Source organism: Carettochelys insculpta, chromosome 2 (assembly GCF_033958435.1).
Source record: "Carettochelys insculpta isolate YL-2023 chromosome 2, ASM3395843v1, whole genome shotgun sequence".
Lineage (NCBI taxonomy): Eukaryota > Metazoa > Chordata > Testudines > Carettochelyidae > Carettochelys > Carettochelys insculpta.
The window spans coordinates 129,337,244-129,363,611 of NC_134138.1; the positions used below are offsets into that span (position 1 = coordinate 129,337,244).

General features: G+C 41.3%; 1 protein-coding gene and 1 long non-coding RNA gene across 3 annotated transcripts in view; one reads left to right on the forward strand and one right to left on the reverse strand.

Annotated features, from left to right (window-relative positions):
- SLC22A23 (solute carrier family 22 member 23) overlaps positions 1-26,368 on the forward strand; it is a 192,331-nt gene that overhangs the window by 151,425 nt on the left and 14,538 nt on the right. Inside the window, exons 5-9 of one of the 2 annotated variants that reach the window (XM_074987739.1) lie at positions 1,990-2,126; positions 10,195-10,290; positions 16,844-16,946; positions 21,356-21,588; positions 25,934-25,966. In XM_074987739.1, the coding sequence (XP_074843840.1) occupies positions 1,990-2,126; positions 10,195-10,290; positions 16,844-16,946; positions 21,356-21,588; positions 25,934-25,966 (602 nt within the window). The remainder of the gene's footprint in view (positions 1-1,989; positions 2,127-10,194; positions 10,291-16,843; positions 16,947-21,355; positions 21,589-25,933; positions 25,967-26,368) is intronic. The other variant, XM_074987738.1, reaches the window with a different exon arrangement.
- On the reverse strand, positions 8,908-14,066 carry LOC142009533 (uncharacterized). The gene is made up of 3 exons (XR_012644507.1): positions 13,006-14,066; positions 12,559-12,612; positions 8,908-11,542 (listed from the first exon to the last, which is right to left on the reverse strand). It is a non-coding gene; the product is annotated as an uncharacterized LOC142009533 (long non-coding RNA).

The window sequence follows — 26,368 nt, forward strand, 5'->3', positions numbered from 1 at the left end:
CTTTGCAGCAAAAATTAGGCTGTTAACTTTGTGTAGACTGTTCTCTCAGTGGCTTTAGTTACCATTGTTAGTCAATTTAGTAACCCAGATGGGACTTACTTAGCTTAGGGGCAGGAAGTGCCCTGAGCCCAAGGTTTTAAGCCCTGTTTAGAATACAAGCACCCTGTGCTGTTTAGTGACCCGCGTAGCAGCTGCTCATGCCTTGGACCAGGGCCACATTAAGGACAAGTACCACATCTGCACATCGCTTTTGCCTTGCATGGAAAAAGAAAGGAGTCAATCCACACATTCATGTCTCACTATGCCATTGCTTAGCAGGTCAGAGATGATGCTGGGTTCAGCAAAGCTGTGCCCCAGTCAACACAGCCTTGAAAGCCTGCTTACCTTCCCTCCACTGGGGTACTGCTTGGAGTCACCAACCGTGGAATGGACGTGAGCAAGCACTCGACATCAAGGCAGTTACCTGGTCCTAACTGGTGCTCCTCAAGGTGTTGCTCGTGTCCATTCTGCATCCTGCCCCCCTTCCCCCACTACTAGAGTTTCTGGCAAGAAGGAACTGAAGGGGCAGGGAGTGCACAGTGCCCCTTAGACCACTCCATGGAGGTGCAACGCCAGGGGTCACTAGAGCTGCATCTCTGTGGATACTGCTGAGGGAAAAACTTAACAGTACCAATGCATATAGCGAGCATGCACATCTACTGTGAAATGGGCATAAGCAACACATCTCAAAGAATGCCAGTCACAAATAGATAACTGTCCCGTTCTGAAGACATCTGCTGCTAGTCATCGTTAAGCCTGATTCTCTTAAACAGACTACCCTTCCTGAGACAGTCTGATGGTTCTCCAAACTCTCTCAAGTCTTACCTTTAGACTTGGTTAGATACTAATAGATTTTTAAGGCCAGGCAGTATCATTAGATCAAATAGTCCAGGCTCCTTTATAGTACATGCTGCGATATGCAGATCTTTCTTGGAGTACAGTATTAATCAGACTTCTGCGAACTCATATCCATATTCTTCCTTTGAAGTTCATATCAAAAGTGGATGTTTTCCCAGTGTTGCACATCTTAATGCCCTCAGGAATAATGAGGTATTAAGTTTATGTGGTGTGTTCCCACTTTTAAATGAGAAGTGTTTGAAGTTATCAGTGCATAGTTCAGCACTGTTTCCTGTGAGATTTATATTCCAAGTGGCATTTCATTTGACTTAATTCCATGTTTGATACTGTTATGCGGAGGAGTGTCCTATAAGGTCTATTTTATGCAGCATTTCACACAAATAAAGCAGTATTATTTTCACTACAGAGAGCTTTCTTAGTAACAAAATTGAACATGGTGCTAAGCTAGTTATTACATATTTATATGTACTAGGGATAGACCTATCACTGCTCTGTCAAAATACCTTAAAATCTGTTTGCGAAGCTGGACGTGTTTACTTGTAGGAGGAAAAATGGTGTTTTGCAGGTAATTTTAAACAGTTTGCCTTAAAGCAAAATCAACATTGCATTGGAATTGTAAACAAGTTTAATGGGGTATTTTCCCCCTCTCTTCTGGGTGGGAACTGCCATTAGGAACATTCTCAGAATGGAGAGAGGTAACTAGTTGTGTCTCCCAAGCATCTATCCTGGGACTCATCCTATTCAACATGTATCGGAGAGGTAGCCGAGTTAGTCTGTATCTTCAAAAAAAAGAAGTCCTGTGGCACCTTATAGACTAACAGATATTTTGGAGCATAAGCTTTCATGGACAAAGACCTGATTCATCAGATTCAACAGGTTTATAAATGATGTGGAGAAATAAAACGGTGAGGTGGCACAATTTGCTGATGGTACGTAACTGTTTGAGGTAGTTAAGAACAAAGCAGACTGTGAAAAACTTCAAAAGGCTCTCACAAAACTGGGTGATCGGGCAACAAAATGGCAATGAATACATTTGGCTCCCATAAATAGCTCCTTGGACGTACCCACTAACAAACTTTGTATATCTTGAAGTGTTTTCCCAGAGTCTCTTCGGTGGCTGATGGCTACACAACAGTTTGAGGCATCCAAGCAACTTATACTTCACTTCACTAACAAGAACAGGATGAACACTGAAAGTGATATCAGTGATATCAAAGGAGTGATGCCAGGTGAGTAGCTTTGCCTTACAAATCAGGCAGAGGAAGTCCACACATAGGAATTGCTTTGGTTTTTGCAAGTATTCATGTGGTATATCTGCCCCAGATGAAATAATCAAGTCGCCGTCCGGAAAATTACCCTATCCATTCATTTATTTACATTACAGCTGTTGAAATACAGTCCTGAAATCAGTAGCTTTGTTTAAATTACTCAGGGTATTGGGTGGTCCTACCAGTTACATTATTTCTCATTTTTCAGTGCAGTGTGTTTTTATGGATGTGTCTCAATGCATTTCACCCTGACTAGGAAACCATGATTAGCCTTGTGCTACTATGCTCTTTGGAAGACGTTAATTATATTCATATGGAAAAGTGGCAGCAGCCAAATAACAAATTCTAAGTAGTATCAGTCCTGACGCAGGTCTAAACATAGTTCCAATTTATTTTCGTTTCTTATAATTTATTTTCCTAGTCATTTCACTTACCTTTTTAAGTCACTTTGCATTTTTAAGGGAGATTTTCCTGGTGATGGTCAAAGTGGTTTTTGCTGGACTTTTAAACCCGCTTGGCTGGTTGCTTGAAGCTTTTAAGATGAGCAGACTGTTATTTCCACTAATTGTCTCTGGCATTATGATGTTACTATCCTTCGGATCATTTTAGAAGGTGAAGGGCTTTATATAGCTCCATTATGTGCAATTCTAACAAAAGAGAACATTTTTCTGAAGCTCCTCTATCACTGTTGTTTCACCTGTCAGATTTCTGTCAAGCTCGCCTCTAGTCTTCAAAGCACTGGAAGTGCCCAGAAATACCCATTTGCAATTTTCCTTAGAATCAGTTTCTGAACTGTCAGTCAAGCAGAAGCCTGCAGGTACATTGTTTGTGTCCTTTTATGGCTTACAGTTCTTTCCTTAAGTCTGTTCTCTTGGCCCATCAATATGAATTAGTGCCTTTCACCTAACGGCAAAAAAACCATCAAAGAACTTATAAACCCTTAATATGGGGACAGATTAATCCATAGGTTCTTGTAATGGCCTTCCTTATACTTTATACTTCTTCTTTATAAAGTTCAGGTGAACTTTATAAGTGCTTTGTAGACTAACGCATCCTCATATCCTCAATAATTTGTACATTAAAAATTGAATTCCTATTCAGATCTTTGCATCATCTTGGTATTTATACCAAGTGGTCTTTTATGTGTTGTGTGGACCAGTCTACTCCACTGTCAAGCTTAGGTGATTATAAGATTGTTTTATGTATATATTTTTGTAACCGGTTGATATATATTGGATCCTAGATTACAGTATGTGTATGTAATTATGTGAAATAATATTTTAAAAACCCCTATATTTCAATGTTTTTTAGGACTTAAATTGTAAAGTCAGGAACTAGAAAGTTAGGAAACACATAAGGATACTCTAAATTTGGCCTACTGGATTCTCCCCCATGGGCATCCAACCTGTTCAGGGGAGGGGCAGGATGAAGTCTGTGGTTCACAACTTACCTTCTCTGGCATGATAGAACTCTCTATAATAAGGTGAAAGCTCTTTCCTGCGGAAGACAGAACTTTTTGCAGGGGCTGACTCAGAACTTTCCCCAGGAACCTCAGGACTCTCTCAAATCTCATCTCATCACCAAATGCAAGGTGCATGTTTTTTTGCGTTGCTCTTGTAACGTACACACACAGTTATGTTTGTTATTGAAAACAAACAAAAAAAAAAAAACTTCTGGAAAAAAAATGCCTGATAGATGTTCTTCAAATTGCTTAATGCACTGTTAGATGTTCCTCACACTGCATAATGCACTACTTTAAGGGGCTCAGATACTACAGTGAAGCATGTAGCATAAAAACCTACATAGAATAGATGGTGACATGCTATAGAAAATATCATATATGATTATGTAATTAAAGACTCTTATAATGCATACACACAAATTAAAGATGCATAAGCAACATTAAAATCAACATAACTTTATAGTTCTTGAATTTGTAACCTAAACCTTTTTTAACTGTGGAATAAGGGCTGATTTTTTTAACTTAATTTGTGTTTACAATTTGCATTCATTCTGCTGAGCTTCACTGACTTGAAATCTTTTATTTACGTTGTGTGTTATAGCATAAAGCTACGGCATTATATTAATTAAAAGGCAGAGGTATTTTTAATGTAATTTCATAGGTTTTTAAACAAGAAAAAAGGTAAAAACAAATTGTCATGTACAGCTGTAACCTACAGGAAACCTTTTAACAACATTTTCTTTGGAGGAAGATGAATTGTTAAGTAAGAGAAAATACTTTTATCACGTATATTCATAGCTGGTTATTTTTTTCTCATCAGTGGTCTTATATCGGGGACATATAAAGATGATGTGCCATCATTCAAATTATTAAGAGGGAGCCTTGCTTCTTTGTGTGAGCCATAAGAAAAGCCATACTGTTCAAGCCCCGTATCCTGTAATCTGACTCTTGGCCAGTGCCAAAAGCTTCAGAAAGAATGAATAGAACAGTTTATCAAGTGATCCATCCCCTGTCATCCAGTCTCACCTTCTGGTGATCAAAGACAGAGGGACACCCAGAGCATGGTGTTGCTAATGGTCAGTATCTATTCTCAAAGACCTTTTCTAATTCTTTTTTGAGCCCATTATAATTTTGGCCTTTGCAACATCCACCAGCAATGAGTTCCACAGGTTGGGAGTGTATTATGTGAAGAAGTACTTCTTTGTGCTTGTTCTAATCCTGCTTCCTATTAATTTCATCGGCCGGCCTATGGTTCTTGTATAGAAGTAAATAATACTTGGTTTTTTACTTTCTCCACACCATTTATGATTTATAGACCTCTACCTCAAGAGCATTTCTTAATGCTGTGGTTTTTGTTTCCATCTCTGGATATGTGCATGCACATTAGCTATCAGTAAATTTTACTGATGTTACCCTTTGCAGATTTAGTTGAGCTATTGTTAGGAAACAGAACGCATCTGTTTCTGCCACCGGCTGATGCCAGTGCTATCTTTTTTTTCTCTCCTGTGTTTTGTTCATTTTTTGTATTTGTTTTGTTTGAAACTATCTTGACGACCCCATATGTTAGGGTTTTCCTATTCACAATTCTGGAAGGATACATTACAGGAAAAAAAATTCTTAACTGAAAACCCTTTTTTTTTTTTTTTTTTTTTTTTTTGTTTAGATGAGTACTGTGGATTAAATCGAGGGGAGAGGGAGGTCAGACAAGTCTTGGTTTTGAATGATCAAAGAACCTTATCTACCTGTCAATTGTATATTTCTGGCTACCCTGGTTAGTGAGTAGTGAAAAACAGATCATCATCATTATCATCATCATGAAAGTAAATCTGAAGGAGACGTGGCCGCCTTGGAGATTCTGAATGCCGTCTAGATCAATCTCTAGCTAGGTCGTTAAGGTGGATCTGGTTGGATAGTCAGTTCATGTTCATTGGCAACAGTATCGTTCCACCAAAGCGTTTGATGATCACGTCATTGACAGTCATGTGGCAGCACACCTTGCTGAACGTGCTTTGTGATTTGTTGCTCAAACCAAACTAGTGCTAATGGAGGCCGTTGCTGAGTTCATCTATAAATATCCTCTCTGCTGATCTTGTCCTGACACTTAGTAGGGAACAAGTGACAGTGATGACAGAATTTAAAAATAAATAAATAAAATAAATAAATAAATCCATTGTTCTTCAGTCTTCATTGCATTACAGCTTCATAGTAACCCGGATGTCCAAATGTCTCCTCAGAGGTCTCTGACAAGGCTGCAATGTTGCAGTGGTTGCTGCTACAGGAGTATTAGCATTTTTTCCAGTGTCCTCCTGCACGCTCTATGCTGTTCCTCAAGTATTTGACAGTTGCCAACTGCTCAGTGTCAGTGCAGCCATGATAATGCAGAGCTGGTTTCAACGGAGGCTGCTTCTTGACCCTGGTTAGGGGCTTACTTTTTCTGGATTAATAACCAGAGCAATGTGTCGTTGCTTCTTGCCGGAAGAGAATGGCCCTCAGCTGCAGCAATTCACCAGACTGAACCGGAGATGTCATCAGTGTAATTCATAGTCTCAAAACACACTGATGTTCTGCTCAATGCCGCTGAAAGTGCCTCATTGAGTTTATCCATCAGCCAGTCAGCAGCAGTGTTGAGCAGTGAGGGTGGCAGGATGCAGCCTTGCCTAACTTCTGTGGGAAATGGAGACAGGCTGTGTATCTGTCCCTGATGCAAATGTGGGTTCTGTTTCATTCTGGAGTTCCTGTGTCAATGTCAGTATCTTCTCGGGAATGCACTTCATGGCGTCCCACGAACTTGTTCAAAGACCTGACAGTGGCTTACTAAAGTGCTGCGTGTTGCTTACTAAATTCAGCCATCTTAAAACGCTGCCTCAAGATAAAAATCTGTCTAAAATTGGAGCAGCCAGGTCTGAAACTGCACCGAGTATGTTAGCCTTAGCCTCATAGTCCATTGCTGATTTGAGATATTGACTCAGAAGCAGAGACGTTCCCTGAGACCAACAGTGGAATACCTCTAAGCCTTATAACCCTGTTAGGGGAGAGGCAGAATAACTCCCTTCTTCCAGCTATTGAGGAGGATGTTAGTCTGCCGGATGGGCTAGAAAAGTGTGCAGCTATGAATGGCTCTCTCCTCTGTTGTCCTCCAGGTTTGGTGTGTTCATGTCATGAGGCCGTTTCTGTTGAATCTGACAACCCTGTGACAGTCTGCTCCGATGTCCTTAAAGCTGAAATAGCTGTGGGTTTATCTGCTGCTGTGGCAAAAATAGACAATGAAAACCTAGTCATCATGCAAAAGGACCATCCTGGCAGCAAACAAGGAAAGCAGATGCTTTTGCTTTGTTTTAAGTGTCGAGTAAAGGGTGGATGATAAACTTGTGCTTGTACACTACAAAGGTGTCAGGGCAATATGTCAACATTGGCACAGAAATTGCCTAGTTTTGTTTTTCCTATTGTTGAGCTGTCCACCAATCTGCTTTTAACTGCCTTGTGCCCTCCAGAAGAAAAGACCATCCCTGTCTTTTCTTTATCTAAGATCCATTGTGTCTCAATAGTCTGACTCACCACATGATCACACACAGCCGCACGTGACAGAATTACACAATACATCTAAATGATAGACTACTTCCCTAGGTCCCTAGGAATGGAATCTGCATCTGGAAAATCCATTAATACTGTTTGTATGTTGCAGGCAGATAGTATGAGACACCACAGATCATTACAGCAATTGTCTCAGTCACATGCATGCCCTCAGGAGGTTTGTGGATGCTGGTTCTTTTGTATGATGCTTATGAGTGAGTGAAACCATTTTTGGTGGCATTTCCATCCGAACATTGAACGTATTCTAGTCCTTTGTAGGGCGTGGCGGGCGGCTCTGGCAACACATGTCTTGGGCAGGGGTGCAGCTGGCCCCACAAGAAGCCAAGAAAAACTATTTGTGCTTATTTTTAATTTTAAATAACATTGTACATCGTTTGTGTTTATTTTAAATTACAAATTGATTTTTTGTGAAAGTCGGGGGGGTTGGATGATGATAATAAAGAAGCGCTGGGGGGCATAATGCTGAAAAGTTTGGGAGTCACTGGTCTACACCAATGCTGGAGGTGTAATTTCCAGCTTGGATAGATGTATGCACTCTTTGATCAAACTATGCAGTCGTGGCCCCGTGAGGGGCTAGGCACCCAAGTGTGTAACTAGCATTCCAGATGGGCTCATGTTTCAATTGACTATCCCACTCTGTCACTTTCAGGCATCTATAGTTCTGCTTCTGTTTTTAGCATGTTAGTTGAGTCAGAGTTAGCATGGATATATGTATCCAAGCTGGAAATTATACATCCATCTAGTTCTAGTGTAGACTTAGCCAATATCAACAGCTTCAAAGGCAGCTGAAAAGTCTAGGCATATTGTCAAGGACAGCTGATCCTAAGTTATCAGTAGAGGAACAACAAGACCAGCACCATGCCTGCACCAAAAAACCAAACTAATGAGAATCAAGGTTATCTGAGGACTCTATAGATGGCTGCAAATTTACAATACTCCAGCCCTCTCAGTTTGGTTTTCATTATGAGCTATACTTTTCTGAAAGACGGAAAAAAGGAAAAACTACTCCTCTTCTCAGGCTTTTTTATTTTTCATTCTGTAACAGCTACCTTGACTTTTTTTTTTTTTTCCCCCAGAACAGTTAGTTTCATTAAGATATTTTGCCTTAACAAATCATACTGTCACCACTAATTATCAACCAAAACATGCTAATTAGAGCAGATTGAAAAATGAAAACTTGTTTACAAAGATTATGAAATTTCAAAGTTCTTTTCATTTCAGACTCTTCACAGTTGCCCCCTTTTATTGAAATTTTTACCAAAAAACATTGGCAACATTTTTGTTTACCATAGATCTGTTTTTATAAATGGCAAGTCTCATTAAGCACAGTGCTAATTTTATGTTTTTTGCTAAAACTTATTAAAATATAGTGATTATTTTGTAGTAAATGTTTACACAGTGTTGGCTCAGGAAAAATTTTGTATAGGAAGAAATAATTTTTGTTAGGAACAAAATACAAAAGTTTAACCAAAGACTGTAAATCAGATTATCTTGAATTAGGAGGAGAACATGTTTACTGGGAGATTCTGAAGTCTGTACGTTATGGAAGGATTGTATTCCCTTTTAAAGAGTTTGTGTATTATGATGACACAGATTCCAGTTCATGTAAATTAGCATAACTCCACTGATGTCACTAGAAATTGTCAAAGTTTGACTCAGACTCACAATTTATCAGACCACTCTGTTTTATTAGCAAAGCCGCTCTGCTAATACATTTAGAAGTGAGCCCCCTGAGTGGGGCTTGTGTCTCTTAATTTATACAGTTTTTTGGAGAACAAGTTACAGAGAAGTTACAGACAAAAGAAGAAAAAGATTTTAGTCACCACCCTTCGAGATCCCTGAGACCAGTTACATATCTTCAATTACCTGCCACCCTTAACAATCTCCTTTAACAGCTTCCAGTTAACTTAACTAATTGCCCTTCACACCTTCCATTCTGATGCCTGCTTCTTAGACGTGCTGGCTCCATCTTAATTGCTTCTCCATTCAAAAGCTAACTGTCCCTACGTGTGCTCCCTCAGATACTTTGTAACATGTTTTGGCATGCCCTCTCATATACAATGTATCCAGCATGTCCCCTTATACAATGTTATACTTATACAATGTTATACTTCCACAAAATGTACTGCACTGATTTACACCACGTCAAGATCTAGATAATTATTGTACAGTTAGGTAAAAAGCAGCTGCATTGCTATTTTTGTTCATGCTCTGCTATGGGCTACTTGAAAGTCTGTACTGGTAATGGTCTTTAGTTTCAGAACTGATGCTTCCATGGAAACCTGCCTTTGTGTGTTTCATTGTTTTTTTGTATATGGGTGTCAGGGACACATTTGTAAACTGCTCCATAAAAAATTACTGTGTGACTGTACAGAATAGCACAAGTCCCTTCTTTACGTATCGCTGAATGAAAATCTGATCTGAAATGCCATTCTTGATGTTGAGGAAGCAGATATTTATTCCAAGATATAGCCAATCAGCATTAAGAGAGTTGAAGACTACTGAGGGCATAGAGGGGAAAAATGTAGCTGGAATTGCAAAGACATGGCGCAGAGAATGAGAGTCCAATTAGAAATGCATACTTAAGATTTTTTCAGTGAATTCCATGTGACTCAGGAGAAAAGGGGAAATGTGCTGTCCTCAAATGAATGAGGAGCCGGTTTTTAAGTTTGCAGCCAGTTTCTAAATCAATGGAGCAGAAATACCTTAGCCTATTCAGATGTATTACTATGGCAATACAATGACAAATGCTGTATCTGAGTGTGCTTCTCTGTGTGCAATTTGATAGTTTTTAGTCAGGTGTGTTTTGTTTGGTTTAAGTAAGGTGGTACATTTTTAAAAACCCCACATTAAAGTGTGCAGAGTCAAGCACTCAGTCCAGCACAGATTGCTTGTGCAGCCTTAGTTTGGCCTCCTTGTGTTTATATGCTCTGAAGCAATCTGGAATTACATGATCACACACTGTTTTTTCCCCAGGACCCTTGTCTCGCTCGGTGTACAGGATGGAGGATGCTCCTGCAGTGAAGCTGTTGTCTGTAGAATCCCTACCTCATTTGTTGCAGAAGCTGGAAAGTGTGTAATGAATGAGGCAGAGGATTCAGGAGGAGAAAGAACAAGGTCATGGTTAAAGCTGATGAATGCTACCCTGGAGCTAGGGTGAGCAGCTAGTATGAAAGCTCAGGCCAAGAGAGGGGGATAACAGACACCTGTGTAAGAAAAAGCCCTAAATAACCAGACTATAAGATTGGGACATCTGGTCATCCTACCTGCAGCATTAGCTTCTATCTTGCTACAGAGTTCCACTGTGGTGTTGGGCAAATCATGTAACCCAGATGTTTCACAGATGGTCATTAATTGTATGTTCCTCATTTTCTAGGTGTTTGGCTTGATACTCTGAAGTCTGACCAAAAACAAGCTGAGCACTATCAACTGCAGCTTAAGTTATGAATTGAACGTGTATAATGTGCAATAAAATGCCAAGTACGTTGAAAAAAATCAAGGCCTACATTTTTTCAGCCAGGCACCAAAAGCTATTGAATATTTTTGACAACTTCAGCATAAAACTCTGTGCTTCAGTTTCCCATCCATAAAACGGGGGGTGGTAATATCTCTAGGCTCACTGAAAAGTCATAAAGATAATTTCATTCATCTTTATGAAGAGTTCAGATGCTCTAGTGAGAGCACCATTAAAATGCCCATACAGAAACTAATAATTTTGTATTCAGTGGAGGGTTTGTATGGAAATAAGGCCTAAGGCCACACATTGAATGAGGAGGATGAAAAGAAATATTAAGTAACTCACCATTCAATGGATAAAGCAGGAGCCTTGTGGGAAAAGTAGCATGCGGTCATGTAATTACCGACTGTATCATAATGCCTGCACACAGGAACTGAATTAAGGTTACAAGTGAAAACCCTCCCAACATTAGTGTTCTTGATTGTGGAACCATAAAGTTCTTTAACGTTGTTTTTTAAAAACGTAATTTACTCCAGAGAGGCCTCATGATGAAATGAGCACACAGCAGGGAGTCAGGAACCCTTGAACTCTGACCCCTGTCTGCCACAGATTGATGTTACTGAATTTTCATGAGATTCTCTGCATCAAAGTTTTGTGCAGAAGAATCAGAGGCTGCCATTCCCCACCCCCACCCCATGCAGCTGTTGTGTTTCCTAATGAATAGTTGTCATTTCCACTGGAGTTACAAAGAGCTTCCTTGTTCTTCATTATTTCCCTGCTGTGTCCCGGAGTGGAAATGTTACAAATAGTGATGCTGTGCAGAACAAGAAGGCACATAATGGTGCTGCTTCTTCCTCATACCAACACCTGAAAGAAGCAAGAAAAACTGAAGTGTTAAATGCAGCTTCTTTTTAATTGGGGAAATCCATGGACAGAATCATCAAGTAAATATCTGGTTTTATTCTGTTCCTATACCTCTGTGATAGCAATGGCCCTTTATGATCTGTGGTCTGCCATACCAGCTTGTTGGTGTCTGGTTGACTTTTAACATGGCATTGATCTGTAAAGTTTAAATGATGTGGGATCTACTTAAGTAACAGACCAGTGATCCTCACACCTCCATGACTCAGGAGTCAAATTATTGATCAACATTGCGCATGTTTTAGTAGAGTGAATTAAACCACATGAAGGGGGAAATACTGTACTTAGTTTGTTTATATATGCGCGCGCGCGCGCGCGCACACACACACACACACACACACACACACACACACACACACACACACACACACAAAATTTTATCAGCTACAATTTGTTAATAGCAGAGAAGAATCATCCTGATTGGTTAATAATTAAATCACAAAGGCTTTTATTATCTTGTGCCACAAAACTCATGGGAGACGCATGTTAGCCGGTGGCCGGGTAATGTGCGGTGAGGTACCAACTATGCCCTTGTTATCATCTGAGTCTTTAACCGCTAGAGCGGGAAGCTCCTTCGCAGCGGGCAGCCAGGATTAACTGACGGGCACCCCAGGAGTCTGCCCCGTGGAGGCGGCACGACTCTGCGCTAGGCTCTCGGCACTCTCACCATTGGCCAGGCTAGTATAGCCAAATAGCTGTAAGGTTCTTTTGATTGTGCCGGCTGTGTCACAGTAACAAAGAGAAGCAACGGTCAGGTTCAAATGCTTAACCAGTTACAGGTTTATTAAGCTACAATTTCAAGCATGTGATTACAAAAGGCTATTGTCTACTTCTTATATGCTAGCAGAGTACAGGTGTTAACAGGTTACGTTGCAGACAAATACAACAACATCAACTTATAGAGCTCTAATTCTCAAATGTGTGCACTAGAGAAAGGAGGCCTTAATGTGGGTGCTTCTTACCGTCCTTGCGTCTCTCGATACCAGCGTAGCCAAGCCAGGATCAGTCGCTCAGTTCTGCGAAAAGACCAAATACAAGGTTGGGCGTCCCCAGTTGCAGACCTCGGGAGGCAATCACCTGACCCGACCAGCAGGTAGTTGGTGGAGATTCACTCAGTTAGTGTGCTGCTGGGTCCATCTTTATACCCCTTGGGTCACGTATTCTCTTTCTTATCTATGGTGCCAGATCGTACTGGTCTGTCTTTGTGATGCCAGTTCTTACAAGGGTGGTTTCTGCTTAATTTGCACTTGTAAGAGAAATAGATACGTAATTTAGGAGTACAGGACATTCTTCTACTTGGGCAGGGATTTCTCTCCTGGGATGGCTGTGTGGGTGCATCACTTATCAGTACCAGCCGGAGGCAGTTTTCGAGGTCCCTGTGTTTATGGTTAGCCTGCTAGCCCTCTTACCTGTGTTTTCAGTTCGTCAGGGTCACGATGAGCCAGCACATCTGGGCCCCCTTAGGAAGGCATCAAAGACTGTGCTGTTTGCTGCTATTTGGTGCCCTGTGTGCTCTGTGGCACCTTTAGAGGGGCGGCAAACTGGTCTGTAATGGGGGAGATGTTGTCTGGCTACAGCACAGTAAAGAGCCACTTAAAGATCACAAGGCTCAGTCTGAGTCATTGTACTAGACCATCTCTGTCCACGTGATATCTACTGCCGCACTTATGGTCAGTTGAGACACCTTAAATAGAGCCATGTTTGTACAAAAGAGGGAGCTACTAGCAGGTTGTTCCCCTTCAGGACCCTGCCTCTTTAGGATTCACTCCCACCTTCTGCTGGGTTCACAACAGCTTTTACAACCTTTGTGTATGGAGCAAAAAGTCATCTCTTCTCCATGGCCTGTAGTGGGTTGGGTGAGCTTTAAGGGCCCAGAAGGAGATTCTGGTAATTGTCTAGTTAGGTAGGATTATTGCATTTTTGTTTTTACATTGCCGTGGAGACAGATTTCCAGGAAATTATTAAATTTGTTCAAGTATTTTTAAGAGTTTGCCAGGGGCTCTAGAGTTCAGGGTGGATAGTTTTGGTTTGCTGTTGTATAAACTTAAATGAGAAGTCAGTGCAGTAGTTTAAAGAGTCTTTACAGGCTGAATATCTTATGTGTTGCTGTAAATTAGAGCTTGAGTGTGAATCAGCCTTGCTCCCTACTTGGAGGATACCTGGTTATAAATATGAACTTTGCAGGGGAAGGAAATGTAAAAATAATGAGGAGTGGGAAAGGTTAGATGACTTCAGAGCTTCTTGAGAGTATTTCATTTATTTGCAATCCAACTATGGTAGCCTCAGCTGCTGACATTTATGTAGTGCTGATTCAGATTAAAAAAAGGATAACTGGCTGAGTTTGGTACTGGAGAATTTTACTGGGTGCTGTGTATACAATCAGGTCTGGAGTTTGAGGCTGTGTTCAGATGGTACGACAGCATCTGGAATATCTTGCTGAATGGCCTCATAGTAAAAACCTAGGGCAAGAAACAACAAAGTGTGATGATTAATAGAGTTTGAGAGGATTGATTTTTATATATATAAACTATTTAAATGAGTTGAGTTCACATAGGGTGGATAAAGTGATGCTTGATAAGGGTCTACAAATATCTAAAGATGTAAAAATCAGGAAGGGAGAGGAGTTATTTTGGATAGTATAAGAGTGAAGTTAATATCCCATTAAAAGAGGCAAAATTTAAGCTTGAGATGAACAAAAATATATAGCTCCACTAAAACTCTGAAACAGGCTCCCAGAAGGAGAGAGGTAGAAGTGCCTTTTGCTTGAGCTGTTTTAAACTAGATGGACAAAGCCCTGAAGATGTTCTGTAGGGAGAAATATACTGGCAAGGGCATATTCTTTCATGTGTTTGTACAGAACCTAGCCCAGTGGGACTGTGATCTGTGACTGGAGTAGCTAGTTGCCAGTGTCATACAAATAATTTAATCAGCTTGCTGTTTTCTGATACCTCTATTTCGTGGGTAAGAGATTTCAGGTGTAATTATAGAGTGGCAGGACAGCATCCTCATATCTTTCCTTAAAATGTGTCTCAAAGCTAACATTCGAACTCCTGCCTAGTGTATCTGCAGGCAGTGAAGAACATGGATTACTGGAGTACAAAATAACATTTCTGTACTGATATGGGAAATTTGCCCTCCAAAATGTAATTATGTCCAGATAATACAGACACACCTGTTCTTTGTCTCCCCATCCCCCTCACAATTACCTTAATTTTCTTCTCCAGTGGTTTTAATGTATCTTATTTTAACTTGTAACCTGTTTCAAGATTGGGAAAGATGGAGGTACTAGAGACAATTACTGTTTGTATATGAAATGTGCTGAGCAAGACTACCATGGGAGGCCATGTTGTGGGCTCATAAGCAGTCAGTATATATGGTGACTGGTCCAAGACTTTGAGTGTTTTTTTTTTCAATGCATAAATTGGAGAATCTTTTGAGAGAGTTCAGAAGAAAGTCGCAAGAATGATTAAAGGGTAAGAAAACATACCTTCTAATGATAAATTCAAGAAGCTCAATCTAGTTATCTTAACAAAGAGAAAGTTAAGGAGTTTCTCCATTATATGTCCCAGCCTGGGGAACAAATGTTTGACAATGGGCTCTTTAGCCTGGCAGAGAAAGATGTGTAAGTGTGATCCAGTGTTTGGAAGCTGAAGCTAAACAAATTCAAACTGTAAATAAAGTGCAAATATTGTGAAGGTAAGCAAGCATTGGAACGTTTTACATAAGGTTAGGGTGGAGGCTTCGTCTCTGGCAATTTTTACATCGACTGGATTTTTCCCCTCTTAAAAGATGTGCCCTGGGACTTATTTGCGGGCAGCACTTCCCGTGTTAGGCAGGAAGTCAAACCAGGTGATCACTGTGGTGTCTTCTGGCTTTAGAATCTATTGATCTAAAAGCGTGAAGACATGCACAGTTTGTACTGCAGTAATGTAGAACTGTTGTGGTGTTTCTAGCTGCAGCTGGTTAAGTTTTAACTGGCCTTCTACCATTGGAATCATTTGCAATGGATTAAGTATCTTGGAAAGTGTGATCTAATACATTTATGTAGCAGCTAAATTAATCTCTGAGGATTTGATGTTAGAGTGCTCTTCGTTCTGTTTGCCATTCATAGAGTCTATACGAATATCTATTCTCTGTTCAAATGTCTGTATTCCGCTTCAAAATGGGAAAGAAGAATAAACTTATGGCTGACTCAGTAGGATTCCAACAACAAAGTGTGAGGGTCAGTCAGGCTTGCAGCCCTTTCTTGAACTCAAGAGCAGGCAATGTCTTAAGTCTTTGCAGAGCTGCTTTAAGTTATAGGATTGCTATTATGAGCCCCCATCATTTTTCTTTTTAAAAAAAAAATGTCCGTGTAAAGTCATTTTGATGAACAGTAAACATCTGAAACATTGGAAAGGCAAAGTGGCCTGGATGATCTTTCACTAAACCAACTTCTGTCAGTGAAAGGAACAAGACTTAGAGCTCCACAGAGCTATTCTTGAGGTCCTGCGCAGCTCAAAAGTTTGTGTCATTCACCAGCAGAAATTGGTCCAAAAAATGTTACCTCATCCCTTTCCCATCTGGTGGCCAGTACAGTTACAACCAGGCGCACTGACATGGAGGAGCAAAGAGGGTAGCTGCCCAGGGCCCAGCATGTCAAAGAAGCTGGAGGCAGCCCAAGCTCCAGGCCCCTGGGGGGGGTGGGGGCGCAGAGGGGGGATTGCTGCAATCTGAGTGGGGCTAAGACCTGACTGTCCTTGCCCTCACCTCTTCCGGGGTCTGGAGCCAGGTTCCCCTCCCGCCATGCCCTGGAGCCAGTGGTGGCTGTCAGAAGCTGAGGAGAACAGGTGATGCATTGCTGCGGCCCGCTAGCCATTTATTTCTAGAACCCCGGGGTTAAAGATGCATGCATTGGATGAGCTGGCAGGCTCCAGTCCACTCCTTAAATAGCACAGATCCACGCGACAGAAGTTCTGTCAGCTTGGTCAAAAAGGTGAGGGCCCCCTGTCTGTGAGAGGCAAAGGACCGGCATGTTGCAGACTAGGACTGAAATACACCAGAATCCCTAGTAGCGTATAAAGCAACTTAACATCACCCTTTTGCTCTCTCTTGGGCCAAGACTGCACATGGAAGAAGAGAGAAACAAATCAAGGGGTGTATGCGTAGGGTGGGATGGCATCCTCGGAGTTCTAAGGCAGGAGATGAGGAGACTCTGGCTACTCTGCTCTCCCGCTAGCAGGAGAATGACCTTGTGTTTTGTTTCAGAGCTGGAGAAGGAGCTTACCAGGAGGCCCAAGAAAGTCTGCATTGTGAAAGTGGTGGGAACCAGGAACCTGTGGAAAAATATTGTGGTACTGTGTGTGAACTCGTAAGTCCAACATATTCCTGTGATGTGTGTTGAATGTTTTCACTGTTGGTAAACTGAAAGTGGATGTGAATGGTGATGGAAATAAGGAGGCTTCTTTGCCCCAGTACACGACTTTTAAGCCAGTGTCTTAGATAACTGATCAGACAACTGAGTGATCTCATGTAGAATCTGAGAATGTCTCATTTGACGTTCTAAGCTGTGGAGCAAAAAGCATGAGGTGCTTGAATTTTAGCTCTCTAAGGGCATTGTTGTGTCAGAGATAGTCATCTCTCTGTTGCACAAACTTGCTACTGTGGGTGGAATTTTCCAAGTCAACAAAGTGACAAGAGCAGAAATTCTATTGTGTTATCATGTGAATTCCTTCCTTGCCTCCCAGTTTCAACAGGACCTGTGCTGCTAAGTCATTTAGGGTACATCTACACAGGCCAGGTCTATGCTGGGGGAGAAAATCAATTTTAAATATGCAACTCCTGCTACAAGAATGGCAGAGCAGGAGTCAACATATCTAAAATAGATTTTTTCCGACGTCCCCTTAGTGGGAGGTTGACAGGAGAAAACTGGGTTAACGGCAGTGCCCTGACAGTTGGATTTAGTGTGGCCCCACAAGGCATGCTAAATCAAACCCCCGAATATCTACAGCCAGCATGTCAATCTTCCCATAAGTATAAATATACCCACCGAGTTTTAAAATCATTGTAACAGGTCATTGTTCCTCAGTCTGCAGGCTGGGACTCATGCTAAAGCGCTAAAACAGCTGTGTAGACAATTGGACTCAGCTCTAGCTCAGGCTCTGAAACCTAGGTGGGGGGTGAGCTTTCGTGGCTGAGCTCCAGTCCTAGACGCAACACCTGTACTGCTGTTTTCAACCCCGTAGCATAAGCTGTAGCTTATGTCTGAGCTCTGAGACTCACTGCCTCTGGGTTTAAAACACAGTGTGCCCATGTGTGAGTTTGGAAATCCACCCTTATGCTTCCAGTGGATACTATCTCAGAAGATCTGTCCTAACTGGTTAATTTCTTTGGTTCATTTGATGGTGACCTTTTTAAATTTAAACCAAAGTGCTTGGGAGTTTTGTGTTGGCTCTTGTGTGTTTCAAGTTACAGGTCAAACTATAGATTTGCAGGGTCCTGCATGAAAACTAATGACTAACAACTGCCTACAGAGAGAATGTTTGGAACTAACATTCATATTCCAATTTCACACGTTAACCTGTGATTTGAACAGGGACAACAATTACCTGACCCATTATAAGGACTCGTTTACATACTTTGATGTTTGACTTAATGTCCCTCATCCCTCCTCTTCTGCTCTTCTATCTGATTTACCAACCTTGATAACAATTTTTGGACCTCTGTGCTTTACATGTTGAGTCTGTTCTGGTAAGGCTATAGATCTGAAGAAGTGGGTCTGTGCCTCAAGAGCTCATCACCTGATAAATTATTTGGTTAGTCTTTAAAGTGCTATGTGACTGCAGTTTTGTTTTGACAGAATACAGACCAACATGCCTACCTGTTACTAGTGACTAGCAGTTTAGTTTGCATGGTGTAAGTTATCTGGGAGGAACAGGAGAGCAAGTGAGGTGACAAGTCAAAGGCTATTACCATCTTGTCCTGAATTTATTTTTTAAAAAAACAAAAAGTTTAGAGGAAAGGAGGTAAGAAGCACATATGGTTGATTTTAATGTAATCAACTGCAGAATTATAGAAATGTTTACATAATTTATCTATAATCTGTTGATCATTTTCTAAAATTAAGTGGATTAAGTTGGCAAAGAAAGAAGTCATCTGGTAAGTAATACTAAACTGTTGCCTGCATAATTCCCCCTTCCCTCCCCCCACGCACCGCCTGCTCCAAATGAGACTTGTTGGGAAATTCCCAACACCAGAATAAAAACAACACAAAAGATGATTTTTGGCTGTTGTCAATGGAGAACTTTTGCATTCTTTGAAGCAAGTGAGTCAGATGCCTGTTTCTCAGTCAGGTCTCAAATTTATTGTAGGGACAGGAGAACCTGGTGGTGGTGGTGGCTGTTACTCCTGCATCACATAGTCTGTCCTAAGACTCAGTCAGGTCTGAATTTTGAGGAAAATAAGACATATCAGGTGTGAAAGAGGAAACTTCTTTAGGGCATGTTGATTTGTTTTAAAAACAAAAGGCAGCTCTTTGGCTCGCTTTGAAATTTAAGGATGTTAGAATAAATCTCAGGGGTACGTATTAAAGGGTAGAATGCAGATAAGTAGTTGTATGGTAAATTCATCTACCTAATTGGTCTTCTGTTTATCACATTAATATCTCTGCATATATTTGGGTATGTTATGTAGTAGTGTTCTCTAGTTACAGATTAGACAGTGTGTGAGAGGTAGGAAGCACCATGGTTAAAATAGAAAGTTCTCTACCAAAATCTATTCTGTAGATTTTGAAAACAAATGACATTTTGTACAAGAAAAAACTATTGTCCTATAGTATTTCTGTCAGTAAAGTATATCAGTTCTGCAGTTCCAAAAGGCACACAGTAGCAGCCTGGCTTTCATTGACTGGGCTGCCATTTAGTGAGCTGTTAAATCCCCACGTTTGTTTAAAAAAAAAAAAAAAAAGCAAGCAAACAAAAAAAGCTTTCCATTGTTCCGTTTCCGTAAAAATTGTTTCACGTTCCTGACATTCAAGTTGAATAGATGGTGTACTGGTGTAACATTCATTCTGGAGACTTATTAATCCACATTTGGACTGATGCACATATGGAATGCATTTGGCAGTACTCCTCAGTTAATTGTAGCAGGTCCACCTTGCCTAGATGCTATAGAATGTGTAGCACTGCCTGAGAACGTGTTGATAGTACTAAATGATAGCAGCTCTGTCAGCACATGGTTTATTTTACATTTCAGTAAGTTCTGGGGTTATCCATATCAATCTCACCACACCACCCGCCATTTATTTTTTAATACATATTCGAAACAGGAGAAATGGTCAGTAGAGGAACCTGTGTTGTAAGTGGAAGAAAGTGATACAGACATATGGCATGAATCATAATTCAAGCCATAGGTGTTCTGTTTCATATCAGTCAAAGTAACAAATTACGGTTTCAGTGTATTCGTTTTAAATATTCATTTTCAAAGTTACTTTGGCAGCAGCAACTACCTTGGGCCGTGAGGGTGTTCTCTGTGGTCTGATTGGTTTTGTATTATGTTTCCTTGCTGCTCAACCATGTAGAACTTCTCCATACACCTGATCACAGCATCACTCAGTCTAAATGTTGTGGGTGAGGTGACTGAGAATAACAGAAGTCTTTTAAATTAATCTGAAACAGGGTTCCCTGTAATTTTTTCCCTCCTTGGGCAGAATAAATTTTATGCACACCAAGGCATGTGTGGATGTGAACCACCAGTAAAAAGGCATGCTGCCCATGGTGGGTGGCTGTGTGCACATTGCAAATCAGCTAGCCAGAACCTGAATCGCTCTTGGACAACTACCAAAGTGCTCAGTTTACAGGGAGTACTGATCTGAAGGCAGCTTCTGATTGGTTTTCACATTGCTTCCAATCATGTATTAAAAATATTTCCCATGGCTTGATTTTGGAACAGCCGTTGATTAGCATCAAAACAGCTGAATACAATTTTTAAAGTTTGATCAATGGGAGGGATAGCTCAATGGTTAGATCATTGGTCTTATAAACTGAGGGTTGTGAGTTCAATTCTTGGTGGGGGCGCTTTCAAGGTTCTGGGGCAGGTTAGACTTGGGGAAAAAAAATCTGTCAGGGATGGTGGTAGGTCCTGCTGTTGCTTAACATCAGCTTTGAGAGGTCATCTCGTTCACTCCTCTGTTGCTTAGCATCAGCAGGGGACTGGACTTGCTGACCTCTGGTGCTCCCTTCCAGTTCTAAGAGATATGTATGTTTCAGTGTTTTGATCGTTGTTTATTTATATTGTACTACAATCTAGAGCAATGTTTCTTAAACTTTTTGAGACTACAGAACACCAAACAATAATATTTTAATACGGAACACCTATGAAAATTTTCTTAAAAAATAGTCAGACCGAAAAAAAAATTAGCAACCCATACAGCAAAAACAAAATGAAGTTATTTAATCAGGTATCATAGCACTGAAGAAGTAACATAGCTGGTTTTAATAACAGAAAATATATACCCTCAGTGTATTTTTCCAAATGCTCGTGAAACACCTGTGAGTTGTTGACAGAACATCAGTGTTTTGTAGGACATAGTTTAAGAAACCCTGACCTATAGTCCTCAGAGGAGACCAGGCCTTCTTTGGGCTAGATGTTGTATGTGCTTAAGAAGAGAAGCCCCCACCTCAACAGATTGTTTTTCCTTTTCTTCCCAGTCCCTTTCTGCATTTGGATGTTTGCTTGTCATTTCAGCAGTGGTCTCCCATTGTCACTTTCTGTTTCCCCTAGGCTGACAGGTTTCGGGATACACCACTGTTTTGCCAAAAGCCTGATGGGTCACGAAGCAAAGATGACGATCACCCACAATTTCTATGCGGACTACTATACCATGGCAGGGATTGCTTTGGCATCCTGTCTAGCCATGTGCCCAGTCGTTGGGTTTCTAGGGCGAAGAGGAGGGCTGCTGCTGTTCATGATTCTGACTGCTCTGGCATCGCTTCTTCAGTTAGGCCTTCTCAACTGTAAGTGAGGGTGTAAGAGTGACTTTCACCTGGAATACAGGGCAGAGAGCATTACGTTTCAAAGCTGCATGGGGCTTTGAATCAATGGCTGTTCTCAACTGATATATGAAAACAACCTGTCTGTTGCAGAACAGAAGGGCAGTAGCTCAGCTCTCTCTGGATGGTGCGGAGTGTCACGCTGTACAATCCCACCGAAAGCAATAGGGAATGTAAATCACTGTAGATTTTGGCCCATTATCTTTACCTATTCAACTACAGTGAAAATCTTTTGTTCCCCTTGCAATTTCCATTTTGTTCTTTCAGTTCATTGTTCCAGGTGCAGGGAATTATTTCTGTAGCAGAGCTCAGAACTAGTCACCCATCCTGCAAAGAGTTAAAAACAGAGTGAATTTCAGTCTCTCGCAGAGTGTCAAAATTGATTGTCTGGCTTCTAAAAAAGAACAGAAGTTTTCGTTCTTTCTCGTATGAGAGTGCATGAAAATGGCATCCAATGTTTATCAGATTTTTTATTTTTTCCGCAAGAAGACTGCAAAAAAAAAAAAAAAAAAGGCGAGAGAGACAAGGAAACCATTCATGGTTCCCTCCTTGTCTCAGGTTTTCTGACCTGCAAGGAGGTTGAATTCAATGAAGGCAGAGTCCCAAAATTGCAAAACAGACATTTTCTATCAGACACAAAAACAGTGTACAAGAAGTCTGTGGGGCGGTGTTCTTTCTGTTTTTGCCACTTTTATAGAAACAGTTACTGAAAAAAAAGACAAATGTCTGAACATCTTTCAAATTGCCTTTGGGGGAAAAAGCCAAAGGGGAACATATCTCACTACTACAAAGTTATTTGGAGCACTCACCCGCCCTGGAAGTATGATCTCTGTCTCCTTCCTCCCCGAGTTAATGTGTATGGTGACACATTGGCAATACACAAGCAGCAGTGTAGTTAAGAAATACATATAGCGCATGCACATGGCTAAGTAATTATTGTCTCACTGCTTGGTATGGGACACAGCTAAGAACACTGATCTCAGGTCAGGGTGCCAGAATACAGGGCATACACCTGACTTGTGGTGTATCCTATCATAGGACTTCATGAAGTCAGTAACAAAAATGTCTTCCAAAAACCTGTACTAGTTCAGGACACCTCTCCACTCATGCATCACTCAGAGAAACCACAGGCCTCTCCAGTGCATCATTGGTGATCTGCAACCCATCCTGGACAATGATCCTTCACTCTCACAGACCTTGGGAGGCAGGCCTGTCCTCGCCTACAGACAGCCTGCCAACCTTAAACAACTTCTCACCAGTCACTGTAGATCACAACACAGTAACTCTAAACCTGGAACTAGTCCCTGCAACAAACCCCGCTGCCAACTCTGCTCCCATATCTACATCAGTGATATCATCACAGGGCCTAACATCAACCATGCCATCAGGGGCTCCTTTACCTGCACATCTACTAATATAATATATGCCATCATTTGCCAGCAATGCCCCACTACAATTTACATTGGCCAAACTACACAGTCTCTATGTAAAAGAATAAATGGACATAAATCAGACGTCAGGAATGGTAATGTACAGAAACCTGTGGGAGAGCACTTCAGTCTCCCTGGACACTCAGTAACAGATTTAAAAGTAGCGGTCCTTAAAACAAAGAAATTTCAAAAATCAAATGGAGAGAGAAATCTCTGAGCTGCAGTTTATTTGCAAATTTGATTCTGGCAGCCAAGGATTAAATGGAGACTGGGAGTGGCTGGCCCCTTACAAAAGCAGCTTCTCTGCCCTGGGTGTTAATATCTCCCCATTAGACTCTGACAATGGGTCACATCCCCTGTGTGATCTGACTTGTTTTTTCCTGTTTCGATGCATACTACTGATAATGGGCCATTTTCACTTTGCTGAATAGACGTTGTCAGCTCTGGCCCTCCCTTTTACTGGGACTCCATTCTATAAATACCCCTCTGGACTCCCTCCCCCATGCATCTGACGAAGCAGGTCTTTGCCCATGAAAGCTTATGCTCCAAAATATCTGTTAGTCTATAAGATGCCAGAGGGCTACTTGTTGGGTGTGTCTACACTTGCACTCCTCTTTCGAAAGAGGTATGAAAATGAGGTAAATTGAAAATGCAAATGAGGTGTAATTGTGCATAGTTGGTGACTCATTTGCATATTCTAATATCAAAAGAGCTTCTTTCGAAAGAACGAAGCCAGTGTGGATGCTGCTCTTTCAAAAGTAAACCCCCATCTTTGGAAGAATCCATTAGGAAGAAGGATTCTTTTGAAGATGGGGTTTACTTTCGAAAGAGCAATGTCCACATTGGCTTTGTTCTTTCGAAAGAAGCTCTTTTGACATTCGAATATGCAAATGAGTTGCCAAATATGCAAATTTACCTCATTTGCATACCTCTTTTGAAAGAGGAATGCAAGTGTACACACACCCGTTGTTCTCGAAGATACAGACTAACATGGCTACCTCTCTGCTACTTGTCACACTAAATAAATGAGTATTAAAGCCAGAAATCACCAATTATTGACTGACTTATTCCAGTTCCAGAAAATGAGACACCCACTTGAGGTCAATATATACTTCAGGATCTCACCAAAAACCAGACTGAAATCAACCTTTAGTAAAGGTTTGTTAATAAAAAGATTACTAAAAAAGAAGTATTTTAATGGTTAAAGTGAATCATATATATTAGATACTATAGAGTTTGTAAATCAGGATAATAACTGTGATGTCAAATCTGCTAGTTTGCAGTAAGTCTTTGAAGATCACCCAAATGACAGGTTGTCTTCAATCCATGTTCAACACGTTCCTCTGTTAGCAGTCATAGTTCAGAGAGGCGGAGCAGGTGAGAGGCCAGGACATGATGCCATAGTCTTCAATTTATACTCCCAGTCCATGTACATGGAAGTTCCTGGCAGAAACATGGGAGTTGTTCTGTGCGCCTTCACTGAGTTGTGAAACGTACATTGATTCTGAGTCCGTCTGATGGGACATTCTTAAGAGTTGAGTCTCCGTAATGGCCCATCAGTCGTGGCTGGCTGATTTTGCTGTAAATCTGTCTTGTGCATTAGCCAGGAACACAACATGTGTGAGATACGAACACAGGGCAAAGATTCACAGAGCTGTCCCATCCATAGGAAAGTTTGGGGTGGCTGCTCTGCTACTGCAGTTTGGGGGTGGGGGGCCTTAAGGCAATGTCCCCACTGTCCTACGAACGGGATGGCCCCCCTCCATAGTGATGGGAGCCTGTGGGGCCCAGGGCAGCCTGGGGGATTACCTGAGGAGCCTGGCATGGGGCACCAGCAGGGGTTCCCCTCGGTCGCCTGCACGCATTATGGTGGCAGGAGCTGGGGCAACAGCAGTGCATGCAGCAGCCTGCCGTTCCCGCCCTCTACCAGCGGGTCTCTGCGCTTCACCATGGCGGTGGGAAGCAAAATGTCTTGGCCCAGCCCCAGCCTGTCTTGCTCCACTCACCCACGCGATACAGGCCCTGCACCCCCCCCTTAGGATGGCCCTGTAACTTCATATACAATAATACATGCATATAGATGAACAGATTACAACTTTTACAAGACTTTTCACACATGTGCAAAAGGGTTGATACATCAGGGTGATATGTAAACAGGGTCCTTTTTTTAAATGTGTCCCAGTAATACTCTGCCTAATGAAATACAAAAAGCCTTTCAAGAAGGAGAATTCTGATAGCTGAGTCACAACTTCTGTAAGGTCTCTGGAGTAACCCACTGCTGGGGTTTTCTGCCAGGATCACATAACTATCATTCCTCTTGTTATGTAGCATTACTTAGTGTTGTATAAGAATGTGGGCCAAAAAGCAGCTTGCGAATAATTTTAAACACTTTAAACTCACTTTGAATTTTGGCAAAGGAAAAAGATGTGTTTTTAGCAGTGCACGGATGCTGATTGTTATGCTTTTCTTCTCTGACTAAAACCCCTGTGGCCATTCCCTCGGGGTCACAGCAGAGCTTGACTGCGGTTTCTTTTCCTCCTGAGTTACCAACAGAGACTTTTATTTAATTTCAGTGCTAGTTCTGGGTCTTTTCAAACAATTTACCACTGTGCATTTATTATCACTGTCTCTTCACAGTTCCATCCTCCAGTTGGGAATAGGGGTGGAAATTGCATGCCATGTCAAACAGGTTTTGAAAGGCTGTTCCAGTCCAGTCACGAAACTGGAAGGAAAGGGTATGGGAAGGTAACTGCAGGCTGTAGTTTGGTTTGGTGGAGGTGGGAGTGTTGTATTTTTATTTTTTTTCCACTTTGCATAAATCATGAATTTAACTGCAGTGTTCTCTCATTTTAATTTATCTTTTGTGGTCTTGGATCCAGTGATTGGAAAATACAGTAAACTTCCAGACTCAGGTACTGATTACAAATGTCTATACAGTTTTGTAGAAATGTTTTCACTGTGAGTGGGTGTATGAGCGAGACCAGAATCACTGAGGCTGTAGAACCTGATGGCGGTAGCTGCTAGTGTTCATGTGGAGGATTGCTGTTAAGCTCAGTGTCCTCCTTTGTAGAGCCATCTGCTCATTTTTACAGCTCCTGTTCAGGGTGCCTCTGGGTCTGATCAGATGAAGAATAAGGATTTTTTTTTCTGCTGGCCTGTGATGGAGATTAGAATATTTTATTTGTATCTTCCTTTATTCCAGCATGCATAATGTCTAACTCACAGAACTGTAGTAGGTCATAATTAAATCTGTTTGTCTTCATGTGGCTACTAGATCTGGGTGTGGGGAGTGTCTTGCCTGAAAAATTGCTTGG